The sequence below is a fragment of the Hyla sarda genome, chromosome 1 (assembly GCF_029499605.1).
Source record: "Hyla sarda isolate aHylSar1 chromosome 1, aHylSar1.hap1, whole genome shotgun sequence".
Taxonomy (NCBI): domain Eukaryota; kingdom Metazoa; phylum Chordata; class Amphibia; order Anura; family Hylidae; genus Hyla; species Hyla sarda.
The window spans coordinates 318,805,960-318,824,754 of NC_079189.1; the positions used below are offsets into that span (position 1 = coordinate 318,805,960).

Sequence of the window (18,795 nt, forward strand, 5' to 3'; positions counted from 1 at the left end):
TCAGGTTCATTGTTTCTGTGGATGCCAAAATCAGGATTTCCTTAGCACAATAATTTCACTGTATGAACATGGCCTAAGGGTGATAGCTGCCCAATACAATATACAAGTTGCTCGTTTAAAGGGCACTATAGATCGGTCAGATATTGGCAGTTAACAGCAAACCAAATGATCGCTTTATTGTTTAGACGGCCATTTACACAAACATTTGGCTGTTTACACAAACATTTGCTTGTTCGTCAACTGATAGCTGAGAACATTTACCTGATAATTGCCCCATGTAATAGGGTTTCCTTAATAGTTTTCCTCTTTTAGGATTGCAAGCTTTTTTTCATATCAACTGGCTCCAGAAAGTTAAACAGATTTGTAACTTACTTCTATTAAAAAATCTTATCAGCTGCTGAAGTTGAGTTGTTCTTTTCTGTCTGACAACAGTGCTCTCTGCTGAAACCTCTATCTTTCTCAGGAACTGACCAGACTAGGAGCAAATCCCCATCCTGCTCTGGACAGCTCCTGAGACAGACAGAGATGTCAGCAGATAACACTGTTGTCAGACAGAAAAGAACAGCTCAACTTCAGCAGCTGATAAGTACTGGTAGGATTAAGATTTTTTAATAGAAGTAATTTACAAATCTGTTTAACTTTCTGAAGCCAGTGAATATGGAAAAAAAACTAAAGTTTTTCACTGGAATACCCCTTTAAGTTTGATGGAAAGTGATATCTGCCTTGCCAGTATGTTATTTAAGGCATTTACAAGGAGAGTAACAATCAGGGTTTAATGGGAGTAAATATGTTAAAACAGCTGCACATATATCAAATAAAGATGCAATAAAATGTCTTTCCCTTGTTCTGATGTTGCTTGTGTTAAATTTCAGCCTTGTCTACGAAAATGAATTCCAAGGGTGATTTTATTGAACAAATTACTGTTGAAAGAAACTTAAATTTATGTAAAGAAGAACATGAGGAGAAGAATGGTACAACATAGATTTAAGTATAGTTATAAAATCCCTTGCCAAAAATTATGGACTCACCACATGGGATGTTCACCTATTTACTTTATGGCAAATACCAAAATTATAGATTTAACACATAAGTATTTACTAATGCTCTCCAGACAGAAAATTGGTTGGAACAGCACCTTATTTTTCTTGCATGTTATGCCGGTCAAGTTTATTGTGCTCATGCGCCAAACAAAATCAAATTTTGTCCAATTTATTAAAAAAAAATTCTCAAATCAAAAAAGAGGTGTTACCCTCTAGGGATGAGCGAATCGAATCTGACGAATCCAAATTCGATACGAATTTCAGGAAAATTCGATTTGAAATGAATGCGATTATCGCCGCTATTCTATCGCGCAAATTGCTTCATTAAACTCCATTTAGTGCAGTCCAGGCTCCAGGGCATCTAAAATAGCGGAACCACATGTGAGGACATGGGGCAAGGAAGCCGGGAACAAGGGTAGGTGGGATGACCCTGAATCACATGCAGCATGCAGCCTATCAGCAGCCAGTCATCCCTGTGATGTCACAGCCCTATATAATCGGCAGCCATATTGCTGCCAGTCACTTCAGCCTTTCACTGCAGAGAGATAGATAGGGACAGATATCGCTGTGTGTTGAACAGAAAAGCTTTTTTCCAGCAGGGATTCACCTCCTAGTCAAGTCAGCATTCTGTTGCACAGAGAGAGGAACAGAGAACAGTGTGTGTTTCACAGAAAATAATTCTTACTGCAGCGATTCAGCTCCCAGTCACTGTCTACAGCATTCTATTAAAGAGAGGGACATAGAGCAGTGTGTTGCACAAAACAGCAGCGATTCACCTCGTGCACAAATCCTGCCTAGAAGCACTGATCGGGAAGGGAGTGAGATTGAGAGAGAAAGTGCAATTTTGGGTGTAGTACAAAGTGACTGTGTGCTGCAGCACTGGTGTGTACTGCTAGTGTTGTGCACAAATATTTTTTTAATAGTACTGTAGCGCATTTTTTTCTTCTCATAAGTGCATACCACATACACAAGAGGTGTACTATTTTGTTTTTGTTAAAGCCTCAAGGGTCTAGATACTGTGAAAGGCCAGGCAAAAGTACTCACTGGCTGGTGTTGTACACAAATACTTTTTTAAGCATACTGTAGCGTATTAACAGACAGGACATGCACAGAGAAGTTGCAGAGGCCTAAATTCATCAGGCAGAGGTTGCAGCAGACTAGGGGCAAGTAGCAGCAGGAGTCGCAGCGAGAGGCCTCAGCTCCCGGTATCAGCTAGCGGTCGTGTTTCGGCCAGCAACCCATCAGCCATCATCAATTGGTTAACACGGTCATCCACTTCATCACAAGCGACATCTGACACCCCCCAGTCAAAAGTCGGTGGGTTCCTCAGACACAACCCTCAGTTGGCATGGCCCATGAGCAGTCCCTGTCCTCCCATTGCCCATTGCCTCTGTCCTATGGTGTTCCCTCCCTCACAGAAGTATCTTATGCTGTGGGTTCAGCTCCACTATTTAGTGAGGACGATCTAGAGGACAGTCAGCAGCTACTGTCCAGCCAAGAAGTGGAGGAGACATCCGCCGCTTTCTACGCTAGGCGGGCAAATAGTGATGAGGAGAAGGGGCGTGGGAGTTGGTGTTGCGAGAATTCTGGCTCCTGAAGCAGACACTGCTGAGGAACCTGAGGAAGACATCAGTGACGTGCAGACACAACTCAATGATGATGAAGCTGATCGCACTTGGGAGCCGAGTGCAGAAGGGGCTTCATCATCATCAGGAGAAGGCTGTTGCAGGTTGCCCGTAAGGCAGCAGCTGAGCCAGCAAGGTGGTAGCATGGTTGGCAGTCAGCATGGTGGCAGAAGTTGAAAGTCTGAAGCCAAACGTGCCACACCAACACTTCACAAATATGGATAGTGCAAAACATGTTTAAGGTGCTGCTCCCCAGTTACAGACATTCCTCGCCATCAGACCACAAGTAAGTATTGAGGATATGCATTAGCTAAAGCTTAACCTTTCTTAGGATAAAATATACGTACTCAAATTATTATTTATTTTAATCAAACAAAAGGAAAGGTGTGCAAAAAACACCATGTGCCACCTACACCACCAAGTATTTATGTGATGCAAAGACCTCTAAAAGGTGGAAGGGAACAACGTATGGTCCATTGTAACTGGTGGGCGTAAAAACTTCCCCTGTAAGGCCCTACTCACGCATTATTAACTGTTACTTGCCCTAAAAACGATGGCCCCACACAGGAACCTCTCCCTTTTTCCCCCTACAAACACTACCATTTCGCAGTGTTTTTAAGTGGAAATAGAGAGAGTTTCCTGTGTGGAGCTGCTTTTTTAAGGGTGAGTAACACTTGCCAAGAATGTAATTAATAGGGTGAGAGTAGGGCCTTACAGGGGAAGTTTTTACCCCCCACCTGCTACAATGGACAATACATTGTTCCCTTCCACCTTTTCGAAGAAAGTGTTACTCCTCTTAAAAAGGGCAGCCCCACACAGGAACCAGTCCCTATTTCCACCTAAAAACCCTAGGAAATGGCAGTGTTTGTAGGTGGAAATAGGGAGAGGTCCCTGTGTGGGGCCGCCCTTTTTAGGGCAAGTAACACTTGCCAAGAAGGGAATTAATAATGCAAGAGTAGGGTCTTACAGGGGAAATGTTTACCCCCACCGGTTACAATGAACCATACGTTGTTCCATTACACCTTTTAGAGGTCTTTGCATCACATCAATACCTTTGCTTTTGTTTGAGCATGCCTTTCCTTCTGTTTGATTTCAAAAAATTTTGGGGTACATATATTTGATCCTAAGAAAAATTAAGTTTTAGCTAATGCATATGGTCAATACTTACTTGTGGTCTGATGCCGAGGAATGTCTGTAACTGGGGATCAGCACCTTAAATATGTTTTGCACTATCCATATTTGTGAAGTGTTGATGTGGCACCATGGTCAATCTACTCTGATGCATCAGGCATTGGTGGGTGGAAATCCTGGCGGATCCATGCCTGATTCATCTTCACAAAGATCAGTCTCTCCACATTTTTCGTGGACAGACGAGTTCTCCTTGGGGTTACTATGGCCCCCGCCACACTAAACACCCGAGGGCATACTACTGGCCGGGCAGGACAGCTTTTCCAGGGCAAACTCTTCTAGTTGCAGCCACAAATCAAGTTTGGCTGCCCAGACATCCAGCGGATCTTCAAGGAGTGTTGGCATGGTCATGTCAAGGTATGCCACCACCTGCTGGTTCAGGTCCTGCTCCAGGTCTACCTGCTGCTGATGAGTTGCTTCACTATGCGGGTGAAGAAAGCTACTCATCAGCGACTATAGACTCAGGCTGCTGCTGATGGAGCTGGTACTGCTCCTGCCACCCCACCCCTCCGCAGCAGCCATGGCAGTGGAGGGTGAGCGCAGAGGGCCCCCCCAAGTCAGACCCTCAAGAGGATGGAAGGATGGCGCCGATAGGCATCGGCCAACTGACTACAAATGAAGTCTCTGTAGTAGGTCAGTTTGTCCTCCCTCTCTGTGGGTGTGAAAAAGGCCCCCGTTTTGTGCCGGTAGCGGGGGTCCAATAAGTTGGAGAGCCAGAAGTCATCCCGCTGCTGAATGGTGACAATTCGGCGGTCACTACACAAGCAAGTGAGCATGCATCGTGCCATTTGTGCAAGTGACTCGGAGGGACTCCCTGCCACCATCTCCACTGCATACTGCCACAATGTGTCTGGGTCCTCTGTCTTGCCTTCCAGCTCCTCTACCTGCTGCTGCTCCTCCTCTCCTGTCAGATAACTAGAAAAACCGCCCATCTCAAAAAACTTAAACTGTGCTCCACTGTGCCCCTCTTTCTCCAGTTCAGCCCCCACAGGGCTCATCTGGCCATGGCACCACATTTCCAGTGCCCTCACCAGCCATCATTTCCAACACGTGTTATAGTACATGAAGCAGTGGAATGACATTGTACATCCCATAATCCTGGCGACTGACTAATAATGTAGCTTCCTCAAAGGGCCTGAGCAAACGGCAGGTGTCACGTATGAACTGCCACTGGTTGACATTGAAGTTACACAGGGGAGTCCCCCTATCCGCTTGGATCATCAAGAAATTGGTGATGGCTTTCCACTGTTCATATAGTCTGTCCAACATATGGATTCCAACCTGTGGAAACGTCGCAAATGTTGGGGGATACCGTTCTGATGCTGCAGCTCAAGGAGGTTGTGCTTTGTGGTGTACGAGTGGCTGAAGTGCATGCAAAGTTTCCTTCCCATTGTTAGGATGTCTTGCAGATGGGAGTAACACTTCAGGAACCGCTTGACAAACATATTGAAAAAGTTTGCCATGCAGGGCGCATGTCTCAGGCTTCCTTGTCGCAGCACAGACAAGTTGTTCTTCCCGTGGTCCATCACCATGGTTCCTATTTCTAGTTTTCGTGGAGTAAGCCATGCTCCGATTTCTGGATGAATGACTTTTAGCAGTTCCTCCCCGTTGTGACTCCTTTCGCCATGTGAAGAACAGCGTGACACCGCCGTGCCCTGCACACAGGGTATGCTGGAGGGGCACTAAGACTTGTCCGTGCAGTAAAGGCTGAGGAGACGATGGAGGATGAGGAGGCGGAGTCGAACACTGTCATAGGACCAATGGCCTGAGAGCAGGGAGGCGGAAGCGGCGTGACCGGTCAAAGTTGCTGTTGTGGCTGTGCAGGAACCACATTTACCCAGTGGGCTGTAAAGGACATGTATTGTCCCTGACCGTAGTTACAGCTCCATACGTCGGCGCTGCCGTGCACTTTGGTACACATCGACAGGCTCAAGGACTGGCCCACCTTCTGTTTCACAAAGCAGGGCTGGTACTGCCTTCATCACAAAGAAATGACGGCTTGGGACTCTACACCTCGGCTCGGCACAAGCCATCAGTTCTATGAAAGGTCCATCACTTGAAAAGGGAGGGACTGTAGCGCCAGCAGCTTGGACAGTAGCACATTCAGCTTCTGCGCTGTTAGATGAGTGGGCGCATACTGTTGTCTCTTGGACATGGCTTCGCCAATGGATTGCTGGCAGAATCAGGCCGCTTTATGGTGACGCTGCAAATGTTGGCACAGGGCCGTGGTGCCAACATTGGGACCCTGGCCATGCTTTACCTTATGCCGACACATCTTGCATGTGGCCAGGTTAACATCCTCTGGATGCTTGATGAAAAACTGCCACACCGCTGAGTAGCAGATTTTCCCACCAACAGTCCGCATTGATTGACTGCAACTGAGGTCGACTCCAGGAACCCCTTTTTCACTACCTCCCGGGAACGTAGGCTGCTGCGAAGCAGGTGGTCTACCCTGGGCACATTTGGCTCCAGACTTTCCACTTCTGCCACCATGCTGACTGCCAACCATGCTACCACCTTGCTGGCTCAGCTGCTGCCTCACGGGCAACCTGCAACCCTCTTCTCCCGATGATGATAAAGCCCCTTCTGCAACCAGCTACCAAGTGCGATCGGTTTCATCATCATCATCGAGAAGTGTCTTCACGTCACTGATGTCATCCTCAGGTTCCTCAACAGTGTCTGCTTCAGGAGCCTGAACGCTCTCAATACCACCTCCCACGCCACTCTCCTCATCACTATTTGCCCGCCTAGCGTAGGAAGCGGCGGATGTCTCCTCCACTTCTTGGCTGGGCAGTAGCTGCAGACTGTCCTCTAGTATATCGTCCTCACTAAATAGTGGAGTTAAACCCACAGCATAAGATACTTCTGTGGGGGAGGGAACAGCATAGGACAGAGGCACTGGAAAGACAGGGACTGCTCCCGGGCCATGCCAACTAAGGTTTGTGTCTGAGGAATGCTTTTCTGTGCAACACACACTGCTATCTGTCCTTCTCTCTCTCTGTAATAGAACGCTGATGTGACTGGCCGCAAGATGGCTGCCGTTTATTTAGGACTGTGACATCACAGAGGTGGTTGGCTTCTTATAGGCTGCATGCTGCATGTGATTAAGGGTCATCCTTGTTCCTTGTTCCTGACTTCCCAGGATTGCTTACCCCATGTCCTCACATGTGGATCGGCCATTTTAGACGCCCGGCCCCTGGAGCCTGAATCGCTCGATATTCGCATCACCATAAATACTCGAGTATTAGCCGTTCCGAATATAAGCAGAGGCCCCTAATTTCACCCCCAAAAACCCAGGAAAACCTATTGACTTGAGTATAAGCCTAGGGTGGGAAATACATCATCCCCCCCCCAGTCATCATCCCGACTCCCTCTGTCATCATCCAGACCCCCCCCCCCATCCCTCCTGTCATCATCCAGACCCCCCTCATCCCCATCATACAGATCCCCCTTGCCCCCATATCATTATCCAGTTCCCCCTTATTGCCCCCTGTCATCATCCAGACCCCCCTCTCTTGTTCTCTACTCGCCTCCCCAGTTGCAGTTCTGTCGGTCCTTCCCTAGCAGCCGTCCAATGTTGTTGCAGGGACCGTCCGACTTCTAGTGAGGAGGGTGAGCCAGTCCGGGCCGTCCATCTTGACCAGGAGGCCCTCTTTCTCCTCTGCGGGCTGGCTCCGGACTAGTGACGCTGCATTGACACCGCCACGTAGGGACACCCCTGATGTCACGGACGTCTGCTGCGCACGGACTTCCCGGCACAGCTCCGTCAATGCAGCGTCACTAGTCCAGGGCCGGCCCGGAGTGGAGAAGAGGGCCTCCTCTTCAAGATGGACGGGCCTGACCGGCTCACCCTCCCACTGGCAGTCGGACGGTCCCTGCAGCATAGATGGGCGACGATGGATGGCCCAGCCTATCCCCTTGCCACCCCCACCGGTACACCTGCAATTTATTAATTTTTTTCCCATCACTCGAGTATAAGCCGAGGGGGAAGTTTTCGGCACAAAAAATGGTGCTGAAAAACTCGGCTTATACACAAGTATATACGGTAATTACGGATCAAATTTTTCCTGAAATTTTAAAGAAATTCGGATTTGTCAGATTCGATTCACTCATCCCTAGTCACCTTTCCTCCAATAAAGTGGAATTAAAATAATAAAAATCACCAAAATGATACCAATAAAAAGTACAGCTCACAGTAAGTCCTCACATTATAATAATGTTATGGCTGGTAAAAGTGATTTTGTTGTAAAAAGAAAAAAAAATTACATTTAAAAAAGGTATATAAGTTGGGTATTGCCAGAATCGTACCGACCTGTAGAAAAGATAATGACAGAATTATTATATTTCTCATCTTGCCTCCCCTGAAAAATCAATAAAAACTGATCAAAAGGTTGTATGTACCCCATAATAGTAACAATAGAAACAACCATTAAGAAAAACTATAGACGTTGGCTATCACCATCATTTCACTGACCTGTAGAATAAAGATAACATGTACCGTATTTATCGGGGTATACCACGCACCGGCCTATAACACGCACCCTCATTTTGCCAAGGATATTTGGGTAAAAAAAGTTTTTTTTACCCAAATATACTTGGTAAAATGAGGGTGCGTGTGTGTGCATGTGTATACCCCGATACACTGTTTCTGACCCCGCAGAAGCCCCCAGGAAAGGCAGGGGGAGAGAGGCCGTCGCTGCCCGCTTCTCTCCCCCTGCCTTTCCTGGAGTCTAGAGCCCTGCTGCCGCCGCTTCTCTCCCCCTAGCTATTGGCGCCGCTGCCCCACTGCCGGCGCCACTGCCCCATTGCCTCCCCCATCCCCGGTTTTATGATTACCAGAAGCAGCGCGGACCCGACCCTGGCAACAGGTAATCATTAAATCGGGGATAAGGGAGGCAATGGGGCAGCGGCGCCGATAGCCAAGGGAGAGAAGCGGCGGCAGCAGGGCTCTAGACCCCAGGAAAGGCAGGGGTAGAGAAGCGGGCAGCAACGGCCTCTCTCCCCCTGCCTTTCCTGGGGGCTTCTGCAGGGTCAGAAAAACCGGGGGGATGGGGGAGGCAATGGGGAAGCGGCGACGGTAGTCTCTGGACCCCAGGATAGGCAGGGGCAGAGAATCGGGCAGCAACGTCAGGACTCTGAACCTGCAAAAGCCGCTGCAATTCATTGATTTAAAGCGCCGCTTTAAATCATTGAACTGCAACGGCTTATCGGCGTATAACACGCAGATAGACTTTAGGCTAAAATTTTAGCCTAAAAAATGCGTGTTATACGCCGATAAATACGGTAATTTAAGGCGCAGTGAATGCCATAGAAAATAATCAAAAACAATGACAGAATTTTTTTTATATACCTCGCCTCCACCCCCACCCCCCCAAAAAAAGGCATACATATCCCATAATAGTATCCGCTTTACAGCAAAAGATGCCCAGCATATGCAGACATACAAAACATGTAAGTGCTAGGTTCAAATTGTTGACTAGGCTGTAACCACATTAATGTAGCAGGATCACATGGCGAAATTGATTTCAATGGGATTCTGCTGCACTGTGCACACAGCAGAATCCCGATTCTGGCATCTGTAAAAGAATAGACTTGTCTATTCTTTCTGCGGATTCCACTTGGAGATACAGGTCCTAGCACCCGCCGGATCATTCAAATGTGCAAAATGCCTGCCTGTGTTTCCAGGACCAACAGTCCGCATATTTTGGTTGTGTGAACCTGGCCTTAGTGGATAGGTCTGGATACTTAGATATACTTATATACATGGATACCATGTGCTACAGCCCCTAGCTACTTAATCTTATAAAAATATGGAACTCAGCTACAATAACCAGCACAGCCACTACAAAAAAAATTGTAAACAATAAAGGGTGTGTAGCACTTGCACGGGTGCCATGAATCGGACCCTCAACAATCTGTAGTGTGTTGTCTATTTTAAGGATAGTCTATTGGTAGCAAAGTCTTAGAAAATCCCTTTGAAAGGGGTACTCCACTGCTCAGCGTTTGGAACAACCGGCTATCACGCCCCCTCCCTTAGACTTGCATTGAGTGAGCGGGGAGTGACGTCATGAGGGGGTGAGGCTATGACGTCACGAGCTCCCAGCGCCGGCTCCAGTGTTGGGAACAGTTTGTTTGAACAGCGGAGTACTCCTTTAAGGATTTGTTTTATAGCAGGGGTTTAGTATATTAATTTCTGTATTGATTTTGTCTGGTAATAAAATATTTCTTATTTCCTCAGTCTGTTTTAGGTCATACCATGATTACGAGCTAGAGATTCCCATCACACCACCGTGTTCAAAGCCTAAAGATGCAATAAACAAGAACTGCGTTAATCTCATAGAAGAAGAATCATCACCTTCTTCTATTGGGTGAGTTACATAGACTGTTTTACAGTAAAGTGAATGTCCTTAACCCCTTAAGGACGCAGGGTTTTTCCGTTTTTGCATTTTCATTTTTTCCTCATTACCTTCTAAAAATCATAACGCTTTCAATTTTGCTCATAAAATTCCATCTGATGGCTTATTTTTTGCGCCACCAATTCTACTTTGCAGTGATTTTACCCAAGTCATTTTAGTCATTTTACACAAAAATCCACGGTGAAACAGAAAAAAAAATCATTGTGCGACAAAATTTAAGAAAAAATTTCATTTTGTAAGTTTGGGGGCTTTTGTTTCTAAGCAGTGCATTATTCGGTAAAAATAACACGTTATCTTTATTCTGTAGGTCCATACGGTTAAAATGATACCCTACTTATATAGGTTGGATACTGTCGTACTTCGTAGAAAAAGCATAACTACATGCAGGAAAATTTATATGTTAAAAATTCTCTTCTTCTAACCCCTATAACTTTTTTATTTTTCCGCGTTCTGAAGTTTTTATCGGTATAATTTTTGTATTGATCGGACTTTTTGATCGCTTTTTATTCATTTTTTCATAATAAAAAAGTGACCAGAAATACACAATTTTGGACTTTTGAATTTTTTTGCGCACACGCCATTGACCGTGAGATTTAATTAACAATATCTTTTTATAGTACGGACATTTCCGCACGCGGCAATACCACATATATTTATTTTTATTTACACAGTTTTTTTTTTATGGGAAAAGGCAGGTGATTCAAACTTTTATTAGGGAAGGGGTTAAATGACCTTTGTTAACTTTTTTTTTTCACTTTTTTTTTGCAGTGCTATAGCTCCCATAGGGACCTATAGCACTGCACACACTGATCTCCTATGCTGATCCCTGCAAAGCCACAGCTTTGCACGGATTAGTGAGATAGGGGCTCGAATGCTCAAGCCTGTAGCTCAGGCTTGGAGCAATCAATCGCCGATCGGACGCCGCGGGGACAGGTAAGGAGACCTCCACTTGCGTCCCAGCTGATCGGGACATCGCAATTTTATCGCGATGTCCCGATCAGCCCGACTGAGCTGCCGGGAAGTGCTTACTTTCGCTTTCAGACACGGCGGTCAACTTTGATCGCCGCGTCTAAAGGGTTAACTGCGCGCAGCACAACGATCAATGCTGCATGCTGTTAGCCCAGGGTCCCGGCTATGATTAGCAGCCGGGACCGACCCGGTGTGATGCGGGGTCAAGGCGTGACCCCATTTTAAACACCGGGAGCGGGCATGGGGCATACAGGTACGCCCTACGTCCTTAAGAGGTTAAATGTACCTGTCTTTAACAAAAACTTTTTATATAATGTAGATAATGCCATTAAATGTATACTTGTAATATACATTGGTTAAACATGTGTATATTTTTGTCCCTACAGCTATTGTCTGTTTGTCTCTATGAGGAGTCCAAATACAGGAAGTGAGGGTGGACAAGCAGGGCTCTGTGCAGTGAAGACAAGCAGGGCTCTGTACACAGATGACAAGCTGGGCTCTGTGCAGTGAGGACAAGCAGGGCTCTGTGCAGTGAGGATAAGCAGGGCTTGTGCAGTGAGGTCAAGCAGGGCTCTGTACACTGAGGACAAGCAGGGCTCTTTGCAGTGAGGACAAGCAGGGCTCTGTGCACTGAGGACAAGCAGGGCTCTGTGAAGTGAGGACAAGCAGGGCTCTGTACACGGAGGACAAGCAGGGATCTGTTCAGTGAGGACAAGCAGGGCTCTGTGCAGTGAGGATAAGCAGGACTCTGTGCAGTGAGGACAAGCAGGGCTAAGTACACTGAGGACAAGCAGGGATCTGTTCAGTGAGGACAAGCAGGGCTCTGTGCAGTGAGGATAAGCAGGGCTCTGTGCAGTGAGAACAAGCAGGGCTAAGTACACTGAGGACAAGCAGGGCTCTGTTCAGTGAGGACAAGCAGGGCTCTGTGCACTGAGGACAAGCAGGGCTCTGTGCAGTGAGGACAAGCAGGGCTCTGTGCAGTGAGGACAAGCAGGGCTCTGTACACTGAGGACAGGCAGGGCTCTGTACACTGAGGACAGGCAGGGCTCTGTTCACTGAGGACAAGCAGGGCTCTGTACACTGAGGACAAGCAGGGCTCTGTACACTGAGGACAAGCAGGACTCTGTGCAGTTAGGACAAGCAGGGCTCTGTACACTGAGGACAAGCAGGGCTCTGTGCAGTGAGACTCTATGACATGCCCCTGGCGCATACATCAGGATGACTGACAACCCAGGAGCCTACACAGAGCCCTGCTTGTCCTGCCCTCACTTCCTGTATATGGTCTCCTCACAGAGGCACACATGTAATACTGCCGTGACATTATTTTTTCACCCAAAATATACAAATTTTTCAACAAATGTATATTACAAATATACATATGATGGTATAATCTACATTATATTAAATGTTTTGTTAATGACAGGTACACTTTAAGTCATAGGAGGAATTTATCAAGAGTGGTGTAGGTGAACAATTTTTTACACCTTTAATTTGTGTGGAGGAAATGTGTACATGAACCAAATTTATTAAATGGTGCAGGGCATGTGATAAATAGGGGGCTAGTGTACATTTTTTACTTCAGTACACCAGTTTGTAGAATTATTCCCATGCAAATTTTTCTGCAACTTTTGAACCCGTTTGCGATTTTACACAAATGCTGTTCTCAGTTTTTTATGACAGGTCAGGGACAAATTGAGGACATTGAGACAAAATCATAATACACCTAGATTTCTTGTATCAAATGTCACAGGAAAAGTTGCTAATTTAATACAGAGACAAAACCTATGACAAATAACCCACTTTTTAAAATAAAAAGGCAGGTAAATCTGCTGATAATTTCCTCCCATAGAGGTGAATCTGTTAACTGCATCGCCCTGATTTACTAAGTGTTTTGGCTTTTTATTAGTGTAGAATGTTATTTCAGACTTGCAGGATTCCACTTTATTTCCTATTGGGACTCTCAGGTCGGGAAAGTTCTGACCAGCTTATTTTGGTGAAAATTTCCAGCCATTCATTTACAGGTTTTTGTGTAAACTCAATGGTAAATAGGTGAAAACACACCCCTTTTTTAGGTGACCATGCCCATTTTTTTTAAACCATACACACCCCTTTTTCGGGTTAGTAAGTTTATTTTGGCAGAATTGGAAGACACGAAGGGGGAGATTTATCAAAACCTGTGCAGAGGAAAACTTGCCCCGTTGCCCATAGCAACCAATCAGATTGCTTATTTCATTTTTAACAAGACCTCTGCAAAATGAAAGAAGCGATCTGATTGGTTGCTAGGGGCAACTGGGCAAGTTTTCCTCTGCACAGGTTTTGATAAATCTCCAACAAAGTGTGGTGCGATAAACCAAATTGTAGCGCAATATAGCTGAAATCTACACCTGCTCATACCTGCTTCTAAGGCATGAACAGATAAAGATGCACAAAATAAACTAAAATGTCTATATTAACGTCTACCTGTCATTAGCAAAAACTTTTGATATACTGTAGATAATACCATTATATGTACAGTATATCTGTAATATACATTGGTTAAAAAATGTGTATATTTTTGGGTGAAGAAATACTATCTCTGTAGCTATTGCCTTCCAAACGCAGGAAGTGAGGGCAGGACAAGCAGGGCTCTGTGCAGGCTCCTGGCTTGCCAATTATCCTGCTGTGTGAGCCAGGAGCATGTCGGACTCTCAGTGCACAGAGCCATGTTTGTCCTCACTGCACAGGGCCCTGCTTGTCCTCAGTGCACAGAGCCCTGCTTGTCCTCAGTGCACATAACCCTGCTTGTCCTTAGTGTACAGAGCACTGCTTGTCCTCAGTGTACAGAGCCCTGATTGTCCTCACTGCACAGAGCCCTTCTTGTCCTCAGTGCACAGAGCCCTGCTTGCCCTAAGTGCATAGAGCCCTACTTGTCATCACTGCAGAGAGTCCTGCTTGTCCTCAGTGCACAGAGCCCTGCTTGTCCTCAGTGCACAGAGCCCTGCTTGTCCTCACTGCAGAGAGCCCTGCTTGTACTCAGTGTACAGAGCCTTACTTGTCCTCAGTGTACAGTGCCCTGCTTTTCCTCAGTGCACAGAGCCCTGCTTGTCCTCAGTGTCCAGAGCCCTGCTTGTCCTCAGTGTCCAGAGCCCTGCTTTTCCTCAGTGCACAGAGCCCTGCTTGTCCTCAGTGTCCAGAGCCCTGCTTGTCCTCAGTGTCCAGAGCCCTGCTTATCCTCAGTGCACAGAACCCTGCTTTTTCTTACTGCACAGAACCCTGCTTGTCCTCAGTGCACAGAGCCCTGCTTGTCATCAGTGAACAGAACCCTACTTGTCCTCAGTGCATAGAGCCCTGCTTGTCCACGTACACTTAGCTGCAGGGGCACAAATATACACGATTTTAAATAGTATAGAGCGCAAATATTTGAAATGCAAATTTTTGCCGCCAATATCGGCACTTCGCAAATTCGCAGAATCCTGCTTCCAACAACAATTTAACCCAAAGGGTTAACAAAAACCTGATATTCCATGTGCTAGAATAAAGCTTAACTTTTATTATAGAAAAAAATGAAATAATGAAACTTGTGAGACACACAATTAAAATCACAACTCCATGTACATATCCACTCAATTGTGATATGTTAGTCAGATACACTATATAATGATTTCTTAACTCCGACCTATTAGAAAAAGTTTATATGTCTTTATCTGGGATGAACCATCCCCAATAAGCCTATAACACTCATTCAGTGAATGTATTAATTTGAATCCCTCCCAGGGTTTAACCCTTCCTCACGGGAGTATGAATAATAAATGACCGTCATATATGAATCCTGAACAGGAAAATGAGCTCCCCCAGGGAGTTTGGTCTTATCCAATAGATATTCCTTAATAATAATCCATCAACAGAATGTTTATATATAGACCAAGTCACACCACTGTGCATCGTGGGTATAGGTCCAGAATAGATCTGGAGTCACTATGAGTGAGGCTATATTAGGATATTACATGGAGATGCTGATTAAAACCATAAACTGTCACACCCCAACATGTTTCGCCACTCTTGTGGCTTTGTCAAGGAGAATGACTGACAGCATTGAGTGTCTGCTCCACTAAGGTATTATTTATATGATATCCATGATCCTCCCCTTCTCCCATCATCCAATAATTGCTCCTCTCATATAGCCACCTATCAGCATCACATTCTTTCAGCCCTGTGCCAATAGGTATCCTTCTGCTCAAACCTACACCAATCACCATCCTCTTTGGCACAGGGCTGGAAGAATGTGATGCTGATAGGTGGCTATATGAGAGGAGCAATTATTGGATGATGGGAGAAGGGGAGGATCATGGACATCATATAAATAATACCTTAGTGGAGCAGACACTGATGCTGACAGTAATTCTCCTTGACAAAGCCACAAGAGTGGCGAAACATGTTGGTGTGTGACAGTTTATGGTTTTAATCAGCATCTCCATGTAATATCCTAATATAGCCTCACTCATAGTGACTCCAGATCTATTCTAGACCCGTACCCACGGTGCATAGTGGTGTGACTTGGTCTATATATAAACATTCTGTTGATGGATTATTATTAAGGAATATCTATTGGATAAGACCAAACTCCCATGAGAGAGGGTTATACCCTGGGAGAGCTCCAAGAGATATTATCTTTAATGACCATCATTTCCCTGTTCAGGATTCATATATGACGGGATTCAAATTAATACCATCACTGAATGAGTGTTATAGGCTTATTGGGGATGGTTCATCCCAGATAAAGACATATATACTTTTTCTAATAGGTCGGAGTTAAGAAATCACTATGTAGTGTATCTGACTAACATATCACAATTGATCGGATATGTACATGGAGTTGTGATTTTAATTGTGTGTCTCACAAGTTTCATTATTTCATTTTTTTTCTATAATAAATGTTAAGTTTTATTCTAGTTTTTGTTAACCCTTTGGGTTAAATTGTTGTTGGTAGCCCTATACCTGCCATGTGCTTTTTGGCCATTTTCTGAGTAGCATTTCAGAATCCTGCTTGTCCTCAGTGTACGGAGCCCTGTTTGTCCTCACTGCACAGAGCCCTGCTTGTCCTCACTGCACAGAGCCCCGCTTGTCCTCACTGCACAGAGCTCTGCTTGTCCTCACTGCACAGAGCCCTGCTTGTCCTCAGTGTACAGAGCCCTGCTTGTCCTCAGTGTACAGAGCCCTGTTTGTCCTCACTGCACAGAGCCCTGCTTGTCCTCACTGCACAGAGCCCTGCTTGTCCTCAGTGCACAGAGCCCTGCTTGTCCTCAGTGCACAGAACCCTGCTTTTTCTCAGTGCACAGAGCCCTGCTTGTCCTCAGTGAACAGAACCCTGCTTTTTGTGCAGGGACACAAATATACACATTTTTTAACTAGTGTTGAGTGCAAATATTCGAAATGTTAATTTTTACCACCAATATTGGCACTTCGCAAATTCGCATATTTGCTGGTCCTCAGTGCACAGAACCCTGCTTGTCCTCAGTGCACAGAGCCCTGCTTGTCCTCAGTGTAAAAAGCCCTGTTTGTCCCCACTGCACAGAGCCCTGATTATCCTTGTCATTCGGGTTTTCTTCTTTCATTCTCTACGAGAGTGCTAAAGATATTTAACCAGAAAAATTATAAAACATATATATTTTATTGATATACATTAAAAGACATAGTATAAAACCTCACATAGAGGGGAGAACTCCACTGATTGGAGAAAAAAAGGCGTCACTCCAGGTGGTCCATATAACAACAAATCACAGCTAAAGGTAGCCAAACTCAGCAATGCATAGAGCAGCAGTTGAGTTTGCAAACTGTTACTCCATTCAGATGGAAGCTTTGGGAGTTGTAAAAGAACCCTGCTGTCAGACTTGCAAAGGTCAGACACCTATGCTCTATCCTGTAGATAAGGGACAGGTAGGTGTACAAGTTGGTAAAATCCCAATAAGGGTACTGTATGTTCATCCATGTTAAGAGCCATGCCATTGTTCTCTCTGAGTCAAGCTTCCGTTGACTTCAATGGCAGTTTCAACGCTGAACCATTCTGAAAAGAAATGTCACTTCTTTTAGCGCATTTCTCCTGCTTCCATTACAGTCAATGGCAGTGGGGTTTTGGGCAGACTTTTCCACATCCAAAACATTGCATTTTATGCCTAAATGAACATATCTTAATGTGTAGTCATATGAAGGCAAAGGGTTTGAGGAGTAGTCCAGCATAGAAAAACATATCCCTTACTTAAAGGATAGAGGATAAGTATCAGATCATGGGGATCCAACCGTTGGGACCTCCTGTCCGGCACCTCTGCTCTCCTGCTAGACGGAGCCCCCTACATGCATCTCTATGGAAGAGCTGGGGATACACGACCCTTCTGCTCTCCCATAGAGATGCATGCCAACCCCTGCTCCATGCACCAGAAGAGCTGGAGCACCGTGCAGGAGATGGAAAGGGAGTCCCAGCGGTCAGACCCCATGATCTGACACAGCCCGTATGCTTTGGATAGGGGATACATTTTTCTAAGCTGGATAACCCCTCTAAGAAGGATTTCCATATACAAGAAAAAAATTTTTTTCTTTTTACTGGTAAATCAGATGTTAGAGCAATATGTAGTGTATACAATTGTAACTTTTCTGTTAAGTTATGGAATTTTTGCAAAATGACAAGATGTGCAGCTGTGTTTGTTGTCAATTTTGGATTAGATTCTTAGAGACTGATGGCAAACTGTCATGTTGTCAGGATCAATTAAAATTGAGTTTCTAAAAAATGATTCCAAAGTGACAACCAATGTGTCTGCACCACCTGAACAAAATAGAAGCATTCCAATATCACTGTAGGTAAAACTACTTAGAAAAAAGAAATGTTAGATTTAGTATGGCAGTTATTTATTTTTGGGGCAAAAATCTGCTTTATACATTATTAACACTTTTAATTTACCAGATGCTTTAATAACCGCACCATAATTACAGACATTAATCAGATTTAGCTTTTGTGTTCAAGCTTTCACATTACAGATGCAGACAAAGACATTTTAGAAAGCCAAGGGAGCAATTCTGCTGTTAAACCACTGTTACTTAAAGGTAAAATTACTATGGAAAGTAGAAGCTAAAGCACAATTCAACATAAGTTTATTTCACATGTATTTTGTAGTTTCAGGAGTGTTCCTTTTATTAAAGGGGTACTCCCCTGGAAAACATTTTTTTTTACATCAACTGGTACCAGAAAGTTAAACAAATTTGTAAATTACTTCTATTAAAAAATCCAGTACTTATCAGCTCCTGTATGCTCCAGATGAATTTTCTTTCTGTCTGACCACAGTGCTGCTCTCTGCTGACACCTCTGTCCATTTTAGGAACTGTCCAGAGCAGGAGAGGTTTGCTATGGGGATTTGTTCAGAAAGAAAGGAAATTCAAAAAGAAAGAACTTCCTCTGGAACATACAGCAGCTGATAAGTACTGGAAGGATTAAGATTTTATAGAAGTAACTTACAAATCTGTTTATCTTTATGGCACTAGTTGATTTAAAAAAAAAAATGTTTTCCAGTGGAGTACCCCTTTAAGTCAAAA

The 18,795-nt window shown here is 44.9% G+C and overlaps 1 protein-coding gene across 19 annotated transcripts in view; it reads left to right on the forward strand.

Annotated features, from left to right (window-relative positions):
* SHOC1 (shortage in chiasmata 1) overlaps positions 1-18,795 on the forward strand; it is a 262,135-nt gene that overhangs the window by 122,696 nt on the left and 120,644 nt on the right. For 18 of the 19 annotated variants that reach the window (XM_056518636.1, XM_056518635.1, XM_056518660.1 and 15 more), the window contains 3 exons: positions 873-971; positions 10,092-10,221; positions 18,230-18,309. In XM_056518636.1, coding sequence (XP_056374611.1) covers positions 873-971; positions 10,092-10,221; positions 18,230-18,309 — 309 coding nt within the window. The remainder of the gene's footprint in view (positions 1-872; positions 972-10,091; positions 10,222-18,229; positions 18,310-18,795) is intronic. The other variant, XM_056518652.1, reaches the window with a different exon arrangement.